At 37.3% G+C, this 25628-nt stretch overlaps 1 protein-coding gene across 2 annotated transcripts in view; it reads left to right on the top strand.

Annotated features, from left to right (window-relative positions):
* Positions 1-25628, top strand: part of ZC3H6 (zinc finger CCCH-type containing 6) — a 66969-nt gene that overhangs the window by 18420 nt on the left and 22921 nt on the right. Inside the window, exons 1-3 of one of the 2 annotated variants that reach the window (XM_087426096.1) lie at positions 2165-2984; positions 3830-4010; positions 20711-20833. In XM_087426096.1, coding sequence (XP_087282222.1) covers positions 2974-2984; positions 3830-4010; positions 20711-20833 — 315 coding nt within the window. In that variant the 5' untranslated portion in view covers positions 2165-2973. Of the gene's footprint in view, positions 1-2164; positions 2985-3829; positions 4011-20710; positions 20834-25628 lie in introns of those variants that run through there. The other variant, XM_087426095.1, reaches the window with a different exon arrangement.

Here is a 25628-nt window from a genome sequence, read left to right as displayed (position 1 = left end):
TAGTCTTTTATTGAGGCTTTTGTGTTTCTTCCAGAAGACTCAGTTTCTGATCTGTAGCTTGTAACAGGAGACTTTAGGCAAGTGTAAAGAAAAAGGAGAAGCTAACTGGGGAGGTAAGAGTGAATGGTTCAGGTAAATTTATTTTAATAGCCAACAATATCAGAATGAAGAAAAGTAGCGTCCTTTATTGAGGTATATCAACTTATAAGGCTTTAGTGAATAGTTACTTCAGAATAAGAACATATCATGGACAGTGAGGGCAGTGACCAATTTCAGAGTCTTTAATTTGTACCATAGCGTATTATGATTTTCTCCAGTTGTCTCCAATCTAGATATTTAAATCTAGAGATAAAGTATTTTTAAACTTTATTCTATTATTTTAAATAACAGCCTTATTGAGATAAAATTCACCCATTTAAAGTTTATAATTCACTAGTTTTTAGGATATTCATAGAGTTGTGCAACCATCATTACCACTATTTAATTTTAGAACATTTTCATCATTCCAAAAAGATAACCCTATACCCATTGGCGATCACTCCCCATTCCTCCCTCTAGTCTAAATTCCTCCCTCTAAAAAATTTTTATGATTTAAGGAGCTCAAATTGGAGGAGAGAGGTGGTAAAAGAAAGGATGAATGCCCATAGGTTTTGTTGTTGTTGTTGTTTGTATGTTAAATTTTATTGTGGTATAAATATAGACAGTAAAGTGCACAATTCTTAAATGTACAACTTGATGAATTTTTACATATATATATGGTAATCACCATACAGATCAATATACAGAATATTTCAATACCACAGAAATCTCCTTAGTATCCCTTTTTTGTCAGTTAACAACCCTTCAAGAGGTAATCACTATTCTGACTTGTATCACCATAGGTTAGTTTTGCCTGTTCTTGAAGTGCATATGAATGGAATCAAACAATAGTCTCTTGTGTCCGGCTTCTTTTGCTCATAATTATGTCTATAAGACTCATCCAAATTATGTGCTCATAATTATGTCTATAAGATTCATCCAAATTATGTGTAGCAGTAGTTAAATTTTTTTTTTTGCTTTATAGTATTCCATTAGAAAAGTAAAGCACAATTTATCAATTCACCTGTTGATGGAGATTTGGGTTGTTTACGGTTTTTTACTATTATGACTAAAGCTGCTAAGAACATTCTTTTTTTTTTTTTTTTTGAGGAAGATTAGCCCTGGGCTCACATCTGTGCCCATCTTCCTCTACTTTATATGGGATGCCACCACAGCATGGCTTGACAAGTGGTGCATCGGTCTGCACCCGGGATCCAAACCCACGAACCCTGGGCTACCAAAGCAGAGTGCGCGAACTTAACTGCTATGCCACCGGGCCGGCCCCATGAAGCTGCTAAGAACATTCTTATACTTATCTTTTGGTGAATCTATGCACTCATTTTTCTTGGGCCATGAGGTTTTATAGTATTATAAAAGTTCAGAACATTTTTATTAAAATAGAATGCCAAGCCTGCCTCACAAGAAATTTTCAAGTCAGCCTAAATGGATATATACCTCATTGATTTTATAATAGAAACCAGGGAAAAATAACATTGACTTCACAGGCAATTTAGGCTGGTATTCATGTGCCTGTTGGTGTCAAGGGGTATGGATATTATACAATCAATCATAGTAAATAGCAGGGCATCCTGCTAGAGGTTAGAGATACAACTGTGAAAGACACAGTCATATACCCTGCTTTCACCAACCAATAAACAAGTTATTTGAACATAATGTGTAGAGTGTGGTGATAAAGAAATGAGAATTGTTAGAGGGGAACTTAGGATGGAACATCTCACCTAAACCTGGGTAGTCAGTGGAGGCTGTTGGAGGAAGTGACATCTAAACTGGGTCCTAAAGATTGAATTGAATTTAGCCAGGTGAAGGAGGTGAGGGAGTGGGAGTTGAGAGGCACTAGGCAATGAGAATTTTTTTTTTTTTTTGTGAGGAAGATCAGCCCTGAGCTAACATCCATGCCAGTCCTCTTTTTGCTGAGGAAGGCCGGCCCTGAGCTAACATCCATTGCCAATCCTCCTCCTTTTTTTTTCCCCCAAAGCCCCAGCAGATAGTTGTAGGTCATAGCTGCACATCCTTCTAGTTGCTGCATGCGGGACGCGGCCTTAGCATGGCTGGAGAAGCGGTGCGTTGGTGCGCGCCCCGGATCTGAACCCGGGCCGCCAGTAGCGGAGCGCACGCACTTAACCGCTAAGCCATGGGGCCGGCCCAGGCAATGAGAGTTTTTAAGGCAATGTTTAAGGCCTGGAGACTTGAGAAACAGAAAATAGCTGGGTAAGCAGGGACTCAATTATAAATGGCCTTTTGACAATATCAAACAGTTTTGACATCATCCTCAGGTCAGAAGAGAATCATTGATACCTTTTTGTTTTGGTGAGGAAGATTAGCCCTGAGCTGACATCTGTTGCCAATGCTCCTCTTTTTATTGAGGAACATTGGCACTGGGCTAACATCCGTGCCCATCTTCCTTACTTTATATGTGGGACGCCTGCCACAGCATGGCCCGATAAGTGGTACGTAGGTCCGCGCCCAGGATCCAAGTCTGAGAACCCCGGGCCGCCAAGGCCGAGCGCAGGAACTTAACCACTACGTCACTGGGCCAGCCCTGATACCATTTTTTTATTATGGAGAACTTCAAACACGTATAAAGAGAACAGTAGAATGAATCCTTGTATACACATCCCACAGTTTGAGCAATACCAACTCATGACCATCTTGTTGAGACTACTTCCTAGGTTGCTAGTGGATTGTTTTGAAGCAAATTTGACATGTCATATCATCATTGAAGATTTTTAGCAGGAGAGTGACATGATCAGTTTTGAATTTTAGAAATCACACTTTCCTAGTAATTTTAAAGTATCTTAAAAATGCACACACCATTGTTTGAGTGTTTCTCTTTTGCTTCCAGTCATACAAAGACATTTGTCTTTCTGCACCACCATGTACTATTTGTAAGTAGTTTGCATTCTTTTCAAACTATATGGAAGCATGATTAAATATTAAAATTTTTTTATGTATTTATCTTCCTTTGTAGATCAGTTGGTTAATTTGCATTTAAAAATACTGTTAATGAACATTTGGGCTTGTATAAGTTTAAAAATGTCATAATCAATGTAAAGGTTTGTTTTTAAGATTCAGCCTCCATAATAGCAAAGATACTAGTTTGGAAAGTGGAATTAGATTTATGGTTTTACTATAAATATTTTTCACAGATTCAAGTTGAGGAATTTAGTATTCTGCTTTAGTGGCTCAGGTTTTATTACTTATCTATATATTGAAATTTGTTTTCTTATTGAAGTTTACTTTGATGGTAAGAATTGATGTAGATTACTTTTATGTTAAAGCTATTTATAGCTGTCTGTGGGCCACTAAGTTAAAAATTTCTTCCCGTAAGAATGTTTGCTTCCTAAACTGTTTTAATTTAACTTTTTTTAAAGGTAGTTTAGTAGATGGTAACTATTGCAGTACTTTGGATAGCACTGCATGTGTGCATTCATTCATTCATTTGGTGAGAGTCAGTGATCTTAATCTTAAATCAGAGGTTGGCTGCTGAGATGGTTTTTACATTTTGAAGCGTTGTTGAAAAAAAAAGAATAATTTGCAACAGAAATCATATGTGGCCTTCAAATGTAAAATATTTACTATCTGACCCTTCACAGAAAAAGCTTGTCAACCCCTGATCTAAATGAATATAACTTAAATTCTTGACATGTGCTTTTTTTCTTTTGGAAGTGTTTCTTTAAGGTTCGTTTTAGAGTTGACATTTGAAAATTGAAATTTTCATTGTTTTCTACAGAGAAGATGGTGAATTAGAAGATGGTGAAATAGATGATGCAGGATTTGAAGAAACACAAGAACAGAAAGCAAAAGAGGATGAAAAGCAGAAAAATGAGAAAGCCTACAGAAAATCAAGAAAAAAACACAAGAAAGAAAGAGAGAAGAAAAAATCCAAAAGGAGAAAACGTGAGAAACATAAGGTTAGTTAGAATCTACTTTTTATTCTTTTGGTAAATTTTTATGAAATATAAAATAATGAAAATTAGAAAGTATAAATTATGGCATATTTTCTTATAAAACATATGGATTAGATCTTTTTATTTATGTGATTAATAAAGTTTCTGAACATAAAGATTATATGAATTATCTTAAAGATTTAAAAAATAATCAAGGTAACATTTAATGCAAATTAGAGTAAATCTTTTTTTTTTTTTTTTTGGTGAGGAAGATCAGCTCTGAGCTAACATCCATTGCCAATCTTCCCCTTTTTGCTGAGGAAGATTAGCCCTGAGCTAACATCTGTTCCCATCTTCTTCTGTTTTGTATGTGGGGTACTGCCACAGCATGGCTTAATCAGTGGTGCATAGGTCCACGCCCGGGATCCAAACCTGTGAATCCCAGGCAGCCGAAGCTGAGCGCATGAACTTAACCACTACACCACCAGGCTGGCCCCCTAAAGTAAATCTTTTTAATTGGTGGAAGATTGTGTGCAAGGATGCTGAAAGGTTAAGGAAAGAAAGTTTCGTTCTCTACAGATATAGATTAGCAGCATTGTCATTGTCCATCCATTCATTTATTTATTCATTTATATGTATCATCACCTGCTTTCTGTGGAAATTTCTGTGCTAATTGTTATGGGTTATACTAATGAGTGAAATAGTCTCTGCTCTTATAGAGATTACATTGAAATGGGAAGGAGAGAGGCAATAAACAAATGAAAAACAAATGCTATTAAGAAAACAGTAGGGTGCTGGATAGAGAATAATGTGATTTGGCATAGGGAAGAAGGGAAACCTATGCTGACCGAGAACTCAGGGAAAAGTTGGCAACAGTGGTAGGGTAGTTTTTGAAATTCCCTGAATTTCCCCCATAAAAACAGAGCAATTAGGATAGCAGAACCAAAAACTCATTGGCAACATCTACAAAAAAATGAAGTAACAAGTTATCCCCACAAATGTCAAAAATACAGATGGAAGGGCCAGCCCAGTAGCATAGCGGTTGAGTTTGCGCCCTCCCCTTTGGCGGTCCGGAGTTTGCAGGTTCGGAGCCTGGGCGCAGACAGGCACACCGCTTGTCGAGCTATGCTGTGGCGGCATCCCATGTAAGGTAGAGGAAAATGAGCATGGATGTTAGCACAGGGCCAGTCTTCCTCAGCAAAAAGAAGAGGATTGGCAATGGATGTTGGCTCAGGGATAACCTTCCTCACCAAAAAAAGAAAAGGATAACGTCAAACCACAGACAGCAACAAGACCAGTGTAGGATCAGCAGCTGCGTGTAATAAAGCAGAGGGAAGGTAAAGGAACTTCCAGAAAACAAATTGCCAACAGTTATTCATCTCAAATGGAAGAGTCCCCACTTAACATGGAAAGCCTGTGAACCAAACTGAGAACACCAACAGAGGGGGTTGGGAGGGGGCTTTACTAATTCCAATTTACACATAAGTATAAGGTGTGCATGTAAAACTGGATGATGCTGGAATGTCTGGGCCTGATGAACTCCTGATACAATCAGCCAAATCCCTTTTCTCAGACAGAGTCCTGCACTGAGGAGATAACTGCTCAGAGTAGAATCTAAATTGAGAGGACAAGCATACTAGGGCCAAGGAAAGAAATGGTCAGATAAAAAATGGGGGAAGGGAGCAGGGGAGGGATATCTCAGAAGATATATAACCATATTTTTTAATACTTCATGCTAAAAACAGAAGAAATAACTCTAGAGACATAAAGTTAGGAAAGCTTTCCTGGCCCCCTCCCCCTTTTACACATGAGCAACAAGATAGGGCATCCTCACATTTTATATAAGTTATTATTATTAAAAAAAGGGAGTAATGGAGAGAATAATATTCTTTCAGAAAATAAAGAATGCCCACAGAACATATAAAAACTTAACCTAATATTTCAAAATGATAAAAAAATTAAGAAGACATTTAAGCTATGATCAAACAGCATAAATAAAATTTGGGAGGAAAATTCTTTGGTCATCTAGGCCTAAAGACCAAGTCCCTTAATAATAAAAGAAAATCAGATATAAAAATTTTTGATACCAACATTTTATGCCAGAAGATAATGGAGTAACATATTTGAAGAAGATGTGAGCTAGAGATTTTGTATCCAGCTAAATATCTTCAAATATAAAGTCCTCAGAAAAACTATATATAATAAAACTCAGGAAAAATATATTGTTATCATGAGCCTTCCTGTAGAATCTACTAGAGAACAAGTTCAGATAATCAAAATGACTGGGTGAGAGAGAGAGAGAGTGACCTACATACACAAACATATTTACTTGTGAAACTAAGACTAAATGATGGACATAAGGGGAGCAGTGTATTATGTATCTGAACATTACAACTATAAAAAAACATTAGGAAAAGAAGAGTCTATAGTAAGCAGGATAAGCTTACCAATTATCTTATAGTTATTAACTGAGAGTAAAAGGATATTACTTCAAATTATTATCCTGGGAATGAATGAGAGAAAGTAGAAGAGGTTACTACCTAATTTCAATATTGATCCTGTTAGTAAAAAAAGTAGCATGCAAAGAAGGGGCAAGGACTCAGGTTATTGGAAAAGGCAGTATAAAGGAAATAATTGAGACAAAAATACAAACCTTTCTAAATACCAAGAGATATACTCCCCAACAATGCAAAATCCGACTCTCAGCTATGTACAAGAGGAAGATTTAAGAAATGGGTAAAGCTATACCAGGCAAATGCAAAGAAAGAGAAGGCAGAAGTCATAATGTTGATATCTGAAAAAGTCAAATTTAAGTCAAAAAGGCATTGAAAGCAATGAAGCATATTTTATAATGTTAAAGTTACAATTCACAATGACGATATGAGTTGTTAATATTTTATATCCCCCAAAACAGCAACTTTCATAAAGCAGGAACTATAGGAGCTATGAGAAGACATAGACAGGAATTCACTAATAATAGGAGATATATCACTCTGCCTCTCTTAACCCAAAGAGATTGATCAAGTGGAGGAAAAGGTGGTAAGGATAGTAAAGAGATGTTATAAATATATAGTAAGCTCTGAATCTTGAGAACACATCTTCCTCTCAAGTATACTTGGAATACTCATAAAAGCCGACTGTGTCTTAGTCCACAAAGAAAATTCCAATTAATCTTATAGAGGAGAAATAGAACAAAGAGTAATCTCAAACCACAATGCAATAAAACTAGACATTAATAACAAAGTCAAAAACCAAAAGTGCCTTTCTGTTTTATAATTCAAATACTTGCTACAAATAGCCTGTGGAACACAGGGAAACAGATTAAAACTGCAGAATTTCATGAAAATAATGATAATAAAATCTTGACATTTAAGTATCTATGGAATATAGCAAAAGCAATTATCAGAAGAAAAATTATAGTATTAAAAGCTAGAAAAATAGCAAAGTAAAACAAAAGAAATAAAAAGGAAGGACTTAAAGTTACAAGCAGAATTTAAATTAGAATGAAAAACAAGTAGTTATTAAAAAAAGATCAACAACATATATAAATCATTGGCCAAAGTAATCAAGAAAAAAAGGGGAAAAGTAAAAATAAAATCAGATATGTTGAGGCTAAGAACTTTCAAAACCATTAAGTCCTGGCTCCTTTTCAACAGTGCTTCCTTTAATTTTTCTGTCTTCTCTCACAGATAGGTACTTTCAACATTGTGCTTGAAAATCATAACTAGATCACCTAGTTCATTAGACTACTTTCCGTGTTAATGAATGTAACAGTGTTGCTGAAGTTTCTGCAATTACGTAGTAAGGATCTCCCTTCTTCCCGTTTTAATAAGATATCTCTTACTTTCCTTTAAGTTGCCTCAGAGTCCAGAATTGTGCTAGCAGTCGTTCAAGGCAATTTAGGCTTTTGCTAATGCTCTCCTGAAAGTTCTTCCTGTTTCCATTCACTGCCTGGTTCCAAAACCACTCTTACCTTTTAGACATTTGTTATGGCAGCACAGCATTTTCAGACACCAAAATCTGTGTTAGTTAACTATTGCTTCATAACATATTACCCCGAACTTAGAAGGTTAAAACAAAAATTTCTCTCTCAGTTTCTGTGGATCAGCAATCTGGATGCAGCTTAATAAGGTGATTCTGGCTCAGCATTTTTCATGAGGTTGCAGTCATCTCAAGGCTCCACTGAGGCAAGATCCTCTTGCAAGTTCACTCATGTGGCTCTCGGCTGGCCTCAGTTCCTCACTATGTGGACCTCTCTGTAGGCTGCCTCAGTGTCCTCATGATGTCAGCTGGCTTCCTCCAAAGCGAGTGAGCCAAGAGTAAGAGAGAGCAAGAGAAAGCACCCAAGATGAAAGCTACAGTCTTTTTTGTAACCTAATATCAGAAGTGATATAGCATCACTTCTGACATTTTCTGTTTGCTAGAAGCAAGTTACTAAGTCTAGCCCACACTCAAGGGGAGAGAAAATAATCACCACCTCTTGAAAGAAGGAGTAATAAAGAATCTTTGGACTTATCTTTAACACCACCATCTGAGAATAGGAAAACCTGAAAAGGAAGAATGTATGGAGTGACCCTAGAATATTAAAGCACAGTAAAGTCTCTGTTATTAAAGCAGTGTGGTATTGGTGCATGGAAAAATAGACCGATGGGGCAGAAAAGAAAACTCAGAAATAGAGCAAATGCATGTGGAAGTTTAGTATGTGATATAGGAACATCTCAAACCAGTGTGAAAAGATGAACTTTTTAATAAGCAGAGTTGAGGGAATTGGATAGTGATATGGACATAAAAGTGGTTTCACTTCTTAATTGGATAAATTCCAGATAAGTCAAAGATTTAAGGTAAAAAAATGAAACTTAAACAAGTGTTAGAATAAAACATGGGTGAGGTCCTCTTTTACCTGGGAGTGGAGAAATTTTGTTAACTATGATTCAAGGTCTCAGAACAGTAAGGTGTTAATAAACTTCTCTACATGAAAAATATAAAAGGAAAAAGGACATTTACTGTGTCCTTTGAGTTAAGAATCTGCACTCCCCCTCTGCCCCTCGCTCCAGGACCTGTAGTCCAGCAGAACTTTAAAGTTTCAGGGACAAGAAGCACCAACTCCCCACTGGGAGTATGAGAGGACCCATTTCTACTGAACCCACGCATGCTACCTCTTGGTTCAAAATATACACCATATTTCTTTGATTTTGCGTGAAAAAGCAATTCTTGCATTAGAAAGCAAGTAACACAACTGTTAATGAAGAGGGTACATTCTGGCATCCATTTTGCTGTCAGAAAATTTTTAACTACTGTTAGAAATATAACAGGATATTGTACCAGTTCAATGTTCTTCATTTTTGCTTGCAACCTAGGCCTGTCTTCTATCAGCTGGTCCTGGAGGAGTCTTTTCTTCCGTCCATTCTAGGCTAGAAGGTTATACAAGCTCAGGTAGGAAGGCTGAGATCAATGCCTTCCTCCTGGGACACTGTAACTAGTCCTCAAACCCCTTTGCCCTCAGGTTAACTTTATTAAACTTTCTCTCTATAACGTTTGTTAATTTGTAAACTCTTCAACTAGCCTGAACTAATCAGATAGTACTAAGAATTTATTGGCTATTGTTATGATAAATACTTAGATTAAAGAAGAGGAAAAATATATAATCCTGTCTACAAAGAGCTTTGATTTTATTTGGAGAGATTATAACCATAACTATAAAACATAACCATAAATGGTCAATGGTTGGTGGTTGATCATAACCATAAATAATTATCAAACAAAATAGTATGTAATAAAGTGCTGACTAGTGTAGTCTAGTGATAAAGTTAGACATTTTTGCAATGTGCTAATTGTACAGTTCAGATAATATATGTAAAATACAATGAGAAAAGGGGGCGAATAGTAAGGATTAGAGTTAATGTAAAAAAATAGGATGAGAAAAGAAGAAGATACTTCCAGTGATGGGAAATATTGTAAACAGAGGCTGCAGGAGTTTTTCATGTATGAAAGAGACCTCAGTGAGATTAGCTAGATTTAGACATGTTCTCATTGTAAAGGAGGCAGAACTAAAGGTGAGGTAAGCCAATTTTTGGGAAGTCTTGAAAGTAACACAGAGTTGCTTAACACTGATGTGCTAGTCTAAAGATAACATTTTAGATGATATAAGGTGTGTTTACATGATAAGTGGCGCTTTAGGAAGGTTAACCTGCGGGAACATCAGAGTGCAGGGTGGACTGGATGTTTGAGGGATGTGAGGCTGACGGTCCAGGAGACAGTTTTATTTGTTTGTTCGGGTTGGCCATGGAAGCACATTTGTGTACTATTTGTTCATGATTACTGAGGTAACATGAAGTTAATTATTTAAAAATTCAATTTTGACAGAAATAAATAAAAAGAGAAGGCCCTTCTAATCTCACTCCCCAGAGATAACAATTGGTATGTAGTCTTCCAGATATTGTTCTTATGCATGTGCTAACATATAATATTGTTACTTCTACTATACAGGCTTTTTTTAGACAGACTATATTGGAATTTGTTTGATATTTTGCAGGATGAGAGGCTGACCCAAGTTTATGGTAGGAAGAATGGTGGAGAAATGGTTAAATGAAAGAAATCCCATAGAAGGAATTGATGAAACAGAGAGGAGTGAAAGGAAGGAATCAAAGATGACTCCCACATTTTTAACCAAGGAGTATGGTGCTGTTATTTTTAATAGATAAATGTCAGAAAGTAGATAGTATTTGTTTAGAAAAAGTGATAATGTATCTTAATTAGATATAATGAGGTTGAAGCAAAAATGAAATATCTAGAGGGAATTCTACTGGATGAATTGGAAATAGAAGGAGGAGAGTTTCCACTGGAAATGTGTCCTTGGGAGTAATTTTGAAAGGTCTGTGAGAGCTGAAGCTTTGAGAGAGTGCTTTCTTAAGGAAATGCGTGAAGAGAACAGAGCTTTTTGGATGCTTAGGGCAAAGCAGTATAAAGTGAAGCAGGAGAGACCTCAGAAGTATGAGAGGCCTTTTCCACTTTGTAAACATCCCAAATAGCATTCGGCATGTCTCTGAAAAATATTTGATGAGTATCTGCTTTGTGATTGAGGAAGTCAGAAAAAATTTCAAGTCTTTGAATACGGTCTTAAAAATAATTGTTCTTTTTTTCAAGGTAAAAGCTATATACTCCAAGAAAATTAGACAATTCAGAAAAATAAAAATAAAAAGAAATCACCTAAAATTAAACTAACTAGACTAACTGCTGTTAACATTTTGGTATATTTCCTTCAAGTCTTTTTTTTGTTATTTTTTTCTTAATACTGGAGAAATACTGTTTAATTGATTTTATATTTTACATTTTCCCTTACTGTTACAGTTAAAAATTTTATGTTACTATAAAATCTTCCAAAATATCATATTAATTGGTTGCTGTGTACTATACTTCAGTAAATCATTCTCTTACTATTGAACATGGAGGTTATGGACAGGTAGGAATTAGCTAGTTGGCCAAAGAGACAATGAGAATACAAAAGCAAAAAAGTGTGAAAAGGATCGCCTATTTGGGGGAAGTCACTGAAGTCCCTAAATTCTGTCACTATTTGAATATTTAAGGGTGTCACTCAGTGGCTTTCCTGTTAATTAGTTCTTGAACTATATGTTTTTTGCCCTCTTTACTCCTCGTGCTGTGGTGTTCTTAAAGAGTTCTATAGAAAACATAATAATTTAGACTTGAACTTTAGTGCTTATCACCCAAGTGTGTTGAAGGAAATAATCCACCAATGTATTACAGGTAAAATAGCAAATGAAAGGAATACTTTCAAACACTAAACAGGTACCAAACAATACCAAAAAAAGGAGAGAAAAAAGGCAACACAAAAAATTCTGAAATAAAAAAAATACCATCCTTTTCACTTAAAATTTTAATAACTTTTAGTTACTCTCTATTATTTCCAGCTATTTTTAATGTAGTCCAGTTGCTAATTTCAGGTTAATAATTATTCTACTTCTTTTTTTTATTGAGGTCACAATAGTTTATAACATTGTGAAATTTCAGGTGTACATTATTATTTGTCTGTCACCATATACCCCTTATGCCCGCGCCCCAACCGCCTTCCCCTCTGGTGACCACTAGTCTGTTCTCTTTGTCCATGTGTTTGTTTATCTTCCACGTATGAGTGAAATCCTGCAGTGTTTGTCTTTGTCTGGCTTATTTCGCTTGACCTAATAGCCTCAAGGCCCATCCATGTTGTTGCAAATGGGATGATTTTGTCTTTTTTTTTTTTTTTTTTGTGAGGAAGATCAGCCCTGAGCTAACATCCATGCTAATCCTCCTCTTTTTGCTGAGGAAGACCGGCTCTGAGCTAACATCTATTGCCAATCCTCCTCCTTTTTTTTTCCCCTAAAGTCCCAGTAGATAGTTGTATGTCATAGCTGCACATCCTTCTAGTTGCTGTATGTGGGACGCGGCCTCAGCATGGCCGGAGAAGCGGTGCGTCGGTGCGCGCCCGGGATCCAAGCCTGGGCCGCCAGTAGCAGAGCGCGTGCACTGAACCGCTAAGCCGCGGGGCCAGCCCGACTTCGTCTTTTTTTACGACTGAGTAGTATTCTGTTGTGTATACACCACATTTTCTTCATCCAGTCATCAGTCGATGGGCACGTGGGTTGCTTCCACGTCTCGGCTATTGTGAATAACGTTTCAGTGAACATAGGGGTGCATAAGTCTCTTTGAATTGTTGATTTCAAGTCCTTTGGATAAATACCCAGTAGTGGGATAGTTGGGTTGTGTGTTATTTCTATTTTTGTTTTTTTAATTTTGGTGAGGAGGACTGGCCCTGAGCTAACATCTGTTGCCAATCTTCCTCTTTTTGCTTGAGGAACATGGTCCCTGAGCTAGCGTCTGTGCCAGTCTTTCTCTACTTTGTATATGGGATGCCGCCACAGCGTGGCTTGATGAGCGGTATGTAAGTGTGCACCTGGGATCCAAACCTGTGAACCCCAGGCCACTGAAGCAGAGTGCGCGCACTTAACTACTGCGCCACTGGGTGGCCCCTGGTATTTCTATTTTTCATTTTTTGAGAAATTTCCATACTGTTTTCCATAGTGGCTGCACCAGTTTGCACTCCCACCAGCAGTGTATGAGGGTTCCCTTTTCTCCACATCCTCTCCAACATTTATTGTTTTTTTCTTGGTAATTATGGCCATTCTAACAGGTGTGAGGTGGTATCTCATTGTAGTTTTGATTTGCATTTCCGTAATGGTTAGTGATGTTGAACATCTTTTCATGTGCCTGTTGGCTATCTGTATATCTTCTTTGGAAAAATGTCTGTTCATATCCTCTGCCCATTTTTTGATTGGGTTGTTTGTTTTATTGTTGTTGAGTTGTATGAGTTTTTTATTTATTTTGGAGATTAACCCCTTGTCGCATATATGATTTGCAAATATTTTCTCCCAGTTGGTGGGTTGTCTTTTCATTGTTCCTGGTTTCCTTTGCCTTACAGAAGCTCTTTAGTCTGATGTAGTCTCATTTGTTTATTTTTTCTTTTGTTTCCTTTGCCTGAGTAGACATGGTGTTCAAAAAGATGCTGTTAAGACCGATGTCAAAGAGTGTAGTACCTATATTTTCTTCTAAATATTTTATGGTTTCATGTCTTACCTTCAAGTCTGTAATCCATTTTGAGTTAATTTTTGTGTATGGCATAAGATAATGGTCCACTTTCATTCTTTTGCATGTGGCTGTCCAGTTTTCCCAACACCATTTGTTGAAGACGGTTTCCTTTCTCTGTATGTTCTTGGCTCCTCTGTCAAAGATTAGCTGTCTGTAGATATGTGTTTTTATTTCTGGGCTTTCAATTGTGTTCCATTGATCTGTGTGTCTGTTTTTGTACCAGTAGCATGCTGTTTTGAGTACTGTAGCTTTGTAGTATATTTTGAAGTCAGGGATTGTGATGTCTCCAGCTTTGTTCTTTTTTCTCAGGATTGCTTTAGCTATCCTGAGATAGGGGTCTTGTTGCCCCATATGAATTTTAGGATTCTTTGTTCTATTTCTGTGAAGAATGTCATTGGGATTCTGATTGGGATTGTATTGAATCTATAGATTGCTTTAGGTAATATGGACATTTTAACTATGTTTATTCTTCTAATCTATGTGCATGGAATATCTTTCCATTTCTTTATGTCATCATCGATTTCTTTCAATAATGTCTTATAGTTTTCATTGTATAGGTCTTTCATCTCGTTGGTTAAATTTATTGCTAGATATTCTGTTCTTTTTGTTGCGAATGTAACTGGGATTGTATTCTTGAGTTCTCTTTCTATTAGTTCACTATTAGAGTATAGAAATGCAACTGATTTTTGTAAGTTGATTTTGTACCCTGCGACTTTGCTATAGTTGTTGATTATTTCTAGTAGTTTTCTGATGGATTCTTTAGGGTTTTCTATATAGAATCACGTCATCTGCAAACAATGAGAGTTTCACTTCTTCCTTGCCAACTAGGATACCTTTTATTTCTTTTTCTTGCCTAATTTCTCTGGCCAAAACCTCCAGTACTATGTTGAATAAGTGCTGAGAGTGGGCACACTTATCTTGTTCCTGTTCTCAGAGGGATGGCTTTCAATTTTTGTTGAGTATGATGTTGGCTGTGGGTTTGTCATATATGACCTTTATTATTTTGAGGTACTTTCCTTCTGTACCCATTTTATTGAGAGTTTTTATTGTAAATGGATGTTGGATCTGGTCAAATGCTTTCTCTGCATCTATTGAGATAATCCTGTGATTTTTACGCCTGGTTTTGTTAACGTGGTGTATCACATTGATTGATTTGTGGATGTTGAACCATCCCCGTGTCCCTGGTATAAATCCCACTTAATCATGATGTATGATCCTTTTAATGTATTGTTGTATTCGGTTTGCCAGTATTTCGTTGAGGATTTTTGCATCTGTGTTCATCGGTGATGTTGGCCTGTAATTTTCCTTCTTTGTATTGCTCTTGTCTGGCTTTGGGATCAAGGTGATGTTGGCCTCATAGAATGAGTTGGGAAGTGTTCTGTCTTCTTCAATTTTTTGAAATAGTTTTAGAAGGATAGGCATTAAATCTTCTTTGAATGTTGTGTAGAATTCTCCAGAGAAGCCATCTGGTCCCAGACTTTTATTTTTTGGGAGATTTTTTATTACTGTTTCAATCTCTTGTGATTGGTCTGTTCAGATTCTCTATTTCTTCTTGATTCAGTTTTGGGAGATTGTATGAGTCTAATAATTTATCCATTTCTCCTAGATGGTCCAATTTGTTGGCATATAGTTTTTCATTGTATTCTCTTGTAATCCTTTGTATTTCTGCGGTATTTGTTGTAATTTCTCCTCTTTCATTTCTAATTTTATTTATTTGAGCCTTCTCTCTTGTTTTCTTGGTGAGTCTGGCTAAGGGTTTGTCAATTTTGTTTATCTTCTCAAAGTACCAGCTCTTAGTTTCATTGATCCTTTCTACTGTTTTTTTTTTGGTTTCTATTTCATTTATGTCTGCGCTAACTTTTATTATTTCCCTCCTTCTGTTGACTTTGTGCTTTGTTTGTTCTTTTTTCTGGTTCTGTTAGGTGTAGTTTAAGATTACTTATTTGAGATTTTTCTTGTTTGTTGAGGTGGGCCTGTATTGCTATGAATTTCCCTCTTAGGACTGATTTTGCTGCATCTCATAGGAGTTGGTATGATGTATTTTCATATTCATTTGTCTCCAGATATTTTTTGATTTCTCCTTTAGTTTTTTCATTGATCCATTGGTTGTTCAGTAGTATGTTGTTTACTCTCCACATAATTGTCACTTTCCTAGCTTTTTTCTTGTTGATTTCTAGTTTCATAGTATTATGGTCAGAAAAGATGCTTGATATGATTTCAGTCTTTTTAAATTTATTGAGGTTTGTCTTGTTTCCCAACCTATGGTCTATCTTCGAGAATGTTCCATGTGCACTTGAGAATAATGTGTATTCTGCTGTTTTTGGATGGGGTATTCTATATATATCTGTTAAGTCCATCTGCTCTAGTTTTTCATTTAATTCCACTGTTTCCTTGTTGACTTTCTGTCATCAATGGATGATCTGTCCATTGATGTAAGTGGGGTGTTGAGGTCCCCTACTATTTTTGTGTTGCTATTAATTTCTCCCTTTACGTCTGTTAATAGTTGCTTTATGTACTTTGGTGCTCCTGTGTTAGGTGCTCCTGTGTTATTTATAAGTGTTATATCCTCTTGGGGAATGTCCCTTTTATCATTATATACTGCCCCTCTTTGTGTCTCATTGCCTTTTTCATCTTGAAGTCTGCTTTGTCTGATATAAGTATAGCAACACCAGTTTTTTTTTGTTTGCCATTTGCTTGGAGTATCATCTTCCATCCCTTCACTCTGAGCCTGTGTTTGTCTTTAGAGCTGAGATGTGTTTTCTGGAGGCAGCATATTTTAGGGTCTTATTTTTTAATCCTTCCAGCCACTCTGTGTCTTTTGATTGGAGAATTCAATCCATTTACATTTAGAGTGATTATTGATATATGAGGGCTTAATACTGCCATTTTATCTCTTGTTTTTCGGTTGTTCTGTATTTACCTTGTTTCTCGTCCTGTGTATTTCCAACTGCCATTTCAGTTTGGTGATTTTCTCTGATGGTTTTCTCTTTATTTATCATTTGTGTCTCTCTTCTAGTTTTTTGTTTAGTGGTTTTACCATGAGATTTGTATAAAAGATCTCATAGATGAGATAGTCCATTTTCTGATAGCCTCTTATCTCCTTAGCCTAAGCAGTTTCCATCCCTTTCCTCTTCCCTAAGTTGTTGTTACAACTAGTATTCCATTTTGTGTTGTAAGTTTGTGAGTAAAATGAAGTGATTATAGTTATTTTTGATGATTTCCTTCCCTTTATCTTGAATGTTACAATTGTTTGCTAACCTGATTTGATAGAGAGTTGCAGTTTTCTGATTTTCTCTATTTATCTGCTTGCTCAAGGCTTTGTAAACCTTTTCCTTTTTATTTCAGGTATGAGGGCATTCTTAAGCATTTCTTGTATGGGGGGACTTGTGGCGATGAACTCCCTCAGCTTTTGTTTATCTGTTAAAGTTGTTATTTCTCCCTCATCTGAAGGATAGTTTCACTGGATAGAGTATTCTTCGCTGAAAGTTTTTGTGTTCCAGTGTTTTGAATATATCATTCCAATCTCTCCTAGCCTTTAAGGTTTTTGCTGAGAAATCCACTGAAAGCCTGATAGGAGTTCCTTTGTAGGTTATTTTCTTCTTCCTTGCTGTCCCAATATTTTTTCCTTGTCATTGGCTTTTGCCAGTTTCACTGATATATGCCTTGGAGAAGGTCTTTTACATTGATGTAATTAGGAGTTCAGTTAGCTTCATTTACATGTAATCCAGCTCCTTCCCCAGGTTGGGAAGTTCTCAGCTATTATTTCTTTGAACAAGCTCTCTGCTCCTCTCTCCCTCTCTTCTCCCCCTGGAAGACCTATAATCCTTATGTTCCATTTCCTAATTGAGTCGGATATTTCTCGGGAAATTTCTTCATTTCTTTTTAGTCTTAGTTCTCTCTCCTCATCCACCTGAAACATTTCTATATTTCCGTCCTCTGAATTACTAATTCTGTCCTCCATAAGGTCAGCTCTGTGTTTTTGTTTTTGGTGAGGAAGATTAGCCCTGAGCTAACGTCTGTTGCCAGTCCTCCTCTTTGCTGAAGAAAATCGGCCCTGGGCTAACATCCATGCCCATCTTCCTCTACTTTATATGTGGGATGCCTGCCACGGCATGGCTTGATAACCGGTGTGTAGGTCAGTGCCTGGGATCCGAACCTGTGAACCCTGGGCCGCCAAAGTAGAGTATGTGAGCCTTACCACTACACCACCAGGCCAGCTGTGTCAGCTCTGTTTTTTAAGGATGCTAGATTGTTTTTTATCTCATTCATTGTGTTCTTCATCTGCAGCATTTCTGTTTGTTTTTTTTAGACTTTCATTCTTTTTTATGAAGAATTCCCTCTGCTCATTAATTTTATTCCTGAGTTCATTGAACTGTCTTTCTGAATTTTCTAGTAACTTGTTGAGTTTCTTTATGCTAATTATTTTGAATTCTCTGTCGTTTAGACTGTAAATTTCTGTGACTTCAGGATTGATTTCTGGGTAATTGTCATTTTCCTTCTGGTCTTAGTGTTAATGTATTTATTCATGCTGTTTGATGGGGTAGACCTTTGCTGGCGCCTGGTGATAGTATCTGGTTGCAGATTCCACCTGCCACCACTGAGGGGAGCAAAAGCTGTGTTTGCTGAGCCTGCTGCCTCCCCTGGCAGTTGTGCCTGTCTGTTGGGAGTTGTGCTGATAGGGCTCTCTGCATCTTGTTGCCGCTGCTTCACACACACAGGTACAGGCACTCTGGTGGGGATCTCCTGCACTGGCCGACTGGCCAAGCTGGCGCACCAGGTGGGATGGGGGGAGGGGCGCTTTCTTTCCCACCTGTGCTCCCATTCTGCACTCACTGGCAGCCTGCCTAGGCTTATTGGCTTGGTGGGGATGCCCCCGTGGTGGCTGAGCCGCCTCAGTGTAGAGCATTCCCGCGGGCTGGGAAGCAACTCGGAGAGTGAAAGCATCCCTGCGGAGGGCTGCCCTTTCCCCCATCTTCTCTCACAGTTGCTCACCGGCCACTGCATGAGGTCTCATGCCCAAGATCGCTGCCTCTAGGGAGGGGGCGGAGATCCTCTTACTTCCTTCCACTGTTTCCTGGGGGATCCAGTACCCCGACCTTTAGATGTATGGCTGCATGGATCTCTCAGACGTCTATTGTGTTGTGTGAATGTCCTCTGTTGGTTAAGGACTGTCCTTTTCATTGTATCTTAGAGGGGAGAGACCAAGGGAACAGCTCACTCTGCCATGATGCTCTCTACTTCTTATTACTATATATGAGCCACGTATATATTTTTGTGATGATAGCTTTCTTAATGGTTTCTTAAAGTCTGTATATTTTAGCCTCATTTTTTTGGAATAGCCTGAAGAAGCTTCTCGTTTAAGCAGAACCTTCTCTTCCCTGATGTTTGCTTCTGAAGCAGGTATCTTTGTTTTAGCTTCTTCTTAAGCAAGTCTTATCCTTTTAGTGTTCTTTAAGTGAAAAGTTTTGCTTTGAGCTGGAGCTGACTTCTGCTAATGATTGAGAAAACTTGGCTTTTAAACGGATAATGTTTATTTCAAACACTAACCAACAAATATTAGATAGCATTAGAAAGCATTTTATAGCATAATTATAAAAAGATCTCTTCATATCACCCATCAAATCAACAAAAACAGAACTAACAGCACCAAAACTAAACCTCAGAACATTTAAGAACAAAGTGAGGAAAACAGTTTGTCCTCCTTAAAAGAGCATTTGAGAATGGAGTAGAGGGGCTGGCCCCGTGGCTTAGCAGTTAAGTGTGCGCGCTCCGCTACTGGTGGCGTGGGTTGGGATCCCGGGCGTGCACCGATGCACCGCTTCTCTGGCCGTGCTGAGGCCGCGTCCCACATACAGCAACTAGAAGGATGTGTAACTATGACATACAACTATCTACTGGGGCTTTGGGGAAAAAAAGGAGGAGGATTGGCAATAGATGTTAGCTCAGAGCCGGTCTTCCTCAGCAAAAAGAGGAGGATTAGCATGGATGTTAGCTCAGGGCTGATCTTCCTCACAAAAAAAAAAAAAAAAGAATGGAGTAGAGGAGGGCCAGCCCCGGTGGCCTGGTGGTTAAGTTCAGTGTGCTCCACTTCAGTGGCCAGGGTTCAGTTCCCAGGCACAGACCTACACCACTCTGTTAGTGGCCATGCTCTGCTGGTGTCCCACATACTAAAAAATAGAGGAAGATTGGCACGGATGTTAGCTCAGGGCGAATCTTCCACAGCAAAAAAAAAAAAAAAAAAAGAAAAGAAAGAAAGGAAAAGAAAAAGAAAGTAGAGGAAAACAGATCCTCCTAATGTAAAAGCATCAGAGTTTAATTTAGTTCAGCAAATTTTTACTGAGTTTGTTCTAGACCTAGATACTGGGAATGCAAGGATGATAAAATAAAGATGATAAAGAGCCAGTGTCTTCATTAAGAGCTTCAAGAATTCCTTAAAGAGGGTGTTAAACCTGGAAAGGTAATTATTTTGACTAGATGGAGGAGATTTGGTGACTCTTTTTAGAAATTGCACTCATACTTGAAAAAGCTTACTCTTGATACTTATCAATCATTATCAATTACTTGTGCTTTCCATTTCACTTTTGTTCAATTTGGTAGCTTGGATTTATTTCATATTTTTAATTTGGAATGTTTTGGTATCTTTTTGCTTTAGGGTATTTATGCAGTAGGATAAGAACTCTAAAGCCATTTTAGGTTAAAATGAATTAATTCATACTCTGCTCATGTTCCAGGACCATTTTTGGTGAGGAGGAACTAATTTTATTTCCTTTAAGATTAACTTAAATCTAAGATCATTCTAGAGCATAGAGGTGCAGTATTTCTGTTTGAAATCCTTGGGCTGAAGGGATGATGAGGAAAATGCTGCCATAAGGTCTCTGGGAAGAGGAGAAGATACTCTTCCTCAGAAATTTTTGGAAAAGTGGGAGTGGTGATGGCCTTTGGAGCAAGAATTTTTCATTTAATACTTCAGAACCTACTAGGATAATATAGTCTGCTGCTAGGCACCTTTGACTGAAACCAGCTTATCTAGTTACTAGTTAAATTTTCTTCCTTTTGCAAATGTAACATATTTGTTTTTTCCCTTTTAGCATAATTCTCCATCTAGTGATGATAGTTCCAACTACAGCCTCGATTCAGATGTTGAACATACAGAAAGTTCCCACAGAAAAAGAACTGGTTTCTACAGGGATTATGACATTCCATTTCCTCAGGTATTGCCTTTTTTTATTGTGATAAAATAGACGTAACATAAAATTTACCGTTTTAACCAATTTTAAATGTACAATTCACTGGCATTAAGTATATTCATAATGTTGTCCAACCATCACCACTGTCCATTTCCAGAACTTTTTCATCATTCCAAACAGAAGCTGTGTACCCATTAAACAATAGCACCTCATTTTTCCCTGCCCCCAGCCCCTGGAAACCACTATTCTACTTTCTGTCTATGGTTTTTCCTATTCTAGGTACCTCATATATGTGGAATCATACAGTATTTGTCCTTTTGTGTCTGGCTTATTTCACTTATCATAATTTTTTTAAGTTTCATCTATGTTGTAGCATGTATCAGAATTTAATTCTTTCTTAAGGCTGAATAATATTCCATTGTATGTATATACCATATTTTGTTAATCTATTCCACTGTTGATGAACACTTGGATTGCTTCCACCTTTTGGCTATTGTGAATAATGCTGAAATGATACTGGGTATACAAATATCTCTTGGAAACCCTGCTTTCAGTTCTTTGGGGTATATACCTAGGAGTGGAATTGCTGAATCATATGGTAATTCTGTGTTTAACTTTCTGAAGAACCGCCAACTGTTTCCCAAAACAGCTGTACCATTTTACATTCCTGCCAACAATGCATAAGGTTTTCTGATTTTTTCACATCCCTGCCAAACTTGTTATTTTTCCTTTTTTTTTCCTTTGGTGAGGAAGATTGGCCCTGAGCTAACATCTGTTGCCAATCTTACTCTTTTTTGCTTAAGGAAGATTTTCCCTGAGCTAACATCTGTGCCAGTTTTCCTCTATTTCGTGTGTGGGATGCCGCCACAGCATGGCTTGATGAGCCGTGTGTAGATTTGCACTCGGGATCTGAACCTGCAAACCCCAGGCCTCTGAAGCAGAGCACGTGAACTTAACCACTATGCCACCGAGCCGGGCCCTCATTTGTTTTTTATAATAGCTTTCCTAATGGGTGCGAATTTGTATCTCATTGTAGTTTTGAGGTATTGCCTTTTAATGGGAAAAATAAAGCTTTTAATTTTATTCTTTGCTTTTAGATATTTTGAAAAAATGTTTTATAAGATGTATGCTACAAATTTGAAATCTTTGAAAATAAAGAATACATCTTGTATTAGTTTGCCAGGGCTTCCGTAACAAAATACTACAGACTGGTGGCTTAAACAACGGAAATTTATTTTCTCACAGTCTGGAGGCTAGAAGTCCAAGATCAAGGTGCCAGCAGGGTTGGTTTCTTCTGGGACCTTAATGGAAGGATCTGTTTAGGCCTCTCTCCTTGGCTTGTAGATGGCCACCTCCTTACTGCTTTGTCCTCATGCGGGCATCCCTCTGTGCACACGCATCCCTGGTGACTCTCTGTGTGTCCATGTTTTTTCTTATAAGGACACCAGTCAGACTGGATCAGGGCCCACCCTTACAGCCTCTTTTTAACTTAATTACCTCTTTAAAGGCCCCGTCTCCAAATGTAGTCACATTCTAAGGTACTGGGGGGTTAGCACTTCAACATATGAATTTTGTGACATCTGCCTCAGTAAGTGAAAAAATTATTTGAAGTGTTTTAAACAGAAAAAATTTTAAAACATGATATACTTTATATCTTTCTTAAGTATGTTGCACTGTATGAACAAAGTCTTCAGTGTAAATATTATTTTGTGCTAGAAAAGCACGGTGCTCTCAGGAGCACTGGGGAGTATTCAGGTAAATGTACACCTATCTGAAAAACTGCAGACTTTCTGAGCTTTGGCTTCTGCCAGTCTGCCAGCATGCTTGTCTACCCAAGCTCTATTGTTTTCCAAATTTAGTTTCCCTAATCTTTTGTGAGTTTAGAAACCAAATCACTGTGTTTGTTAGAGTTCTTCCTATTGCTTTCTCTTTCTCTCTTGCCTTCTTTATAGTCGAGGTTACTCAGTAAGTGACCATTGAATACATGGTGTTTTATTAAAGTATCTTCCTTTAGAATTGGGAAAGAATTATATTCTAGTTAATAATTTTATCTAGTTAGGTGCATATTAGAATGTATATATATATTCACTGTGTCTAGTAATTTTGGAGTGAATGGTGCTGCCATTTCTCAGAACATTTTAAAACTATTCACTAGAATTATTTTTATCACTAATGACAAATTTTTTAAATGAGTTCAATTTGGCAAACACTGATGTGGTACCTAAATTTCACCATTTGCAGTTGGATTTTTTTTTTTAGAAATAGTCAAAGGTCATTTGGAGATTGTTCCAGTGAATGGAAAAATGCTCCACTGGGCATTCCTATTTCAGATAACAAGGCATTTAAAAATATTGTAGTGAGATTTTTAAGCTCTTAATTCATATCCTCTTTTTTTTTTTCCCTCCCCAAAGCCCCAGTACATGGTTGTATATCCTAGTTGTAAGTCATTCTAGTTCTTCTATGTGAGCTGCTGCCATAGCATGGCTACTGACAGACGGGTGGTGTGGTTCTGCAACTGGGAAGTGATCCCCGGGCCACTGAAGCAGCAAGCACCGAACTTTAACCACTAGGCCATCAGGGCTGGCTCTAAGCTCTTAATTCATAAACTGTCACTAAAAATAGCTCCAAAAGAGAAGATACAGAATGTTTAAAACAGTGGCAGAAGTGTTGTAATAAATACATAGCCTTTTATGGGGGCTACTCTGAAGGACAGGATCAATTTGTATATTTAAACAATAGTGCATTTAAGTAATTCATATTTTCTTAAACATTATATTTATTGTCATTATATTGACTATTATGTATCCCTACAGATACAATGTAATTATTTTTGTTTCAAAAATTCAGTTAAAGAAATTAAGAAAAGAAAAAAGATGACCTTTTATATTTACCCACATTTGATTTTCAGTGCTCTTTGTTGCTTTGTGTAGATCTGAGTTTCAATCTGGTATCATTTTCTTTTAACCTGAAATACTTCATTTAGTCTTTATTTAGTGTTTCTTATAGTGCAGGTTTGCTGTCAATAAATTCTCTTAGCTTTAATTTATTGGGAAATTGTTTATTTGACTCTTAGTAACTTTTTATTTTGTCATAATGACTTACAGAAGAGTTGTGAGAATGGTACAAAGAACTTCTGTATCTCTTTCACCCAGATTCTTCAGTTGTTAACATTTTACTGCATATGCTTTGCTTTATCCTTTATCACTCCTCGTCTTTCCGTCTCTTCACAGGGATCTAATTTGCCTTTAAACCCATCTATTAAGTTCTTGATTTCAGTATTTGTATTTTTCACATCTAGATATTTATTTGATTCTTTTTCAGATCTTCAAGGTAATTTTTATAGTTTCCAGTTCCCTGCTGAAATCCTCATAATGTCTTTTACTTGAAAATAGCAAGCACAGATATTTTAAAATCTGTGTCATATGAATTCTAATATCTGGAGTCTGTATTTCTATTACCTGTGGCTTTTGCTGATTCTCTTTCATGTGCTCTTGTCTCCTCATATGGCTGGGTTTTTTGTTTGTTTGTTTTTGTATTGTGTACCGAGCATTGTATTTGCAAATACAGTGCATTTTGTAGAAATAATTTAAGGCCCAGGATGATGTTCATTTCCTCCAGAGAGGATTTTCACTTGCTCCCACCAGATTCCTAGTGACCCTTACAACTTTATTCCAATTTCAGGACCTGAGCCTTTTCTGGGCCACCCCAATGACTTAAAATTGCACTATAGCCCCTGATTCACATTAAAGGATTCCCCCAAAATTAGCAGAAGGGGGTTACTAAGACTTCCACTTTTTCCACACTCTGGACTTCTCCTTTTGTTCCCATAGATTAAAGGGATAGTCAAAAGTGCTGTTGAACCTTTTAGCTGATTTTTCATGAGGGGCTGATGCTTTCAGAGCAAGAGCAGCTCCAAATGCTGCTCACTTCTCTGGATTGTCATCTACTCCGTGGATAATGGTCTGGTAATCCTTCACTAATTTGTTAAGCTCTCTCATGTCTGTGGTACATTTGAAAAGATATGTTGTCTATCTTTTCTACTGTTTTTTAGGAGGAGGACTGATCTGAATTACTTAGTCTGCCATCTCTTCAGAAGAGAAACTTCAGTACCATTTCCTCCACATATGTTTTAGAGTTGACTCACTGAGATTAGAAAATACCCTAAATACATGCTAAAAATCCCATTTTCTTAGATAACGAGTATCTGCTATAGAACTTCTACAGTTATAGGCCCAACATAGAATATAGTATTAACTTCTAGCTATTAAATTAGAGGACTTAATGTATTTTCCCTTTTCCTCATCCTTGTTCAGGGTCTCCTATTCCCTTATTTTATATTTACAGTGATTGACATGGGGCCAGTTTCTGTTTTACAGAAACCAAACCTGTCCCCACAGACATTCTAGCAGTGTATATAGCCTAATAATCAGTCACCAAAGTAATTGGAGAAACTATATCCTTTGGTAGAATTTGTAGTCTTTTTCAGTTCTTTCATCTTCTCTCAGGAGGGCTTTAAAAAATACTTGCTAGATCCTTGCTGTTGAGTGCGTTTTGTTCATTCCAAATGATGAACATGTGAAGCATAAGGAGATATTCTCCTAGAGAACTGGGGCTACTCTGTAAACCGTCATCCATTTAGTGCTTTCTGGAGAGCTTGCACCACATGGATGGTGCTCTGATCCAAACACTAAACACCTCAGCAGGCCACATTAGGGTCTTTCACTGCAGAAGGAGCCCTGAGATGGGAGGTTTGCATCATTAGAGGGCTACTAGGAATATTTGTAGTTGGGAAAACTTGGGAGGGGATAAATTGAAAGTT

This window comes from Ceratotherium simum, chromosome 40, assembly GCF_057802395.1.
Source record: "Ceratotherium simum simum isolate JZ-2026a chromosome 40, ASM5780239v1, whole genome shotgun sequence".
In the NCBI taxonomy this organism is placed as follows: domain Eukaryota; kingdom Metazoa; phylum Chordata; class Mammalia; order Perissodactyla; family Rhinocerotidae; genus Ceratotherium; species Ceratotherium simum.
This window is presented reverse-complemented; position numbering and strand designations above follow the sequence as displayed.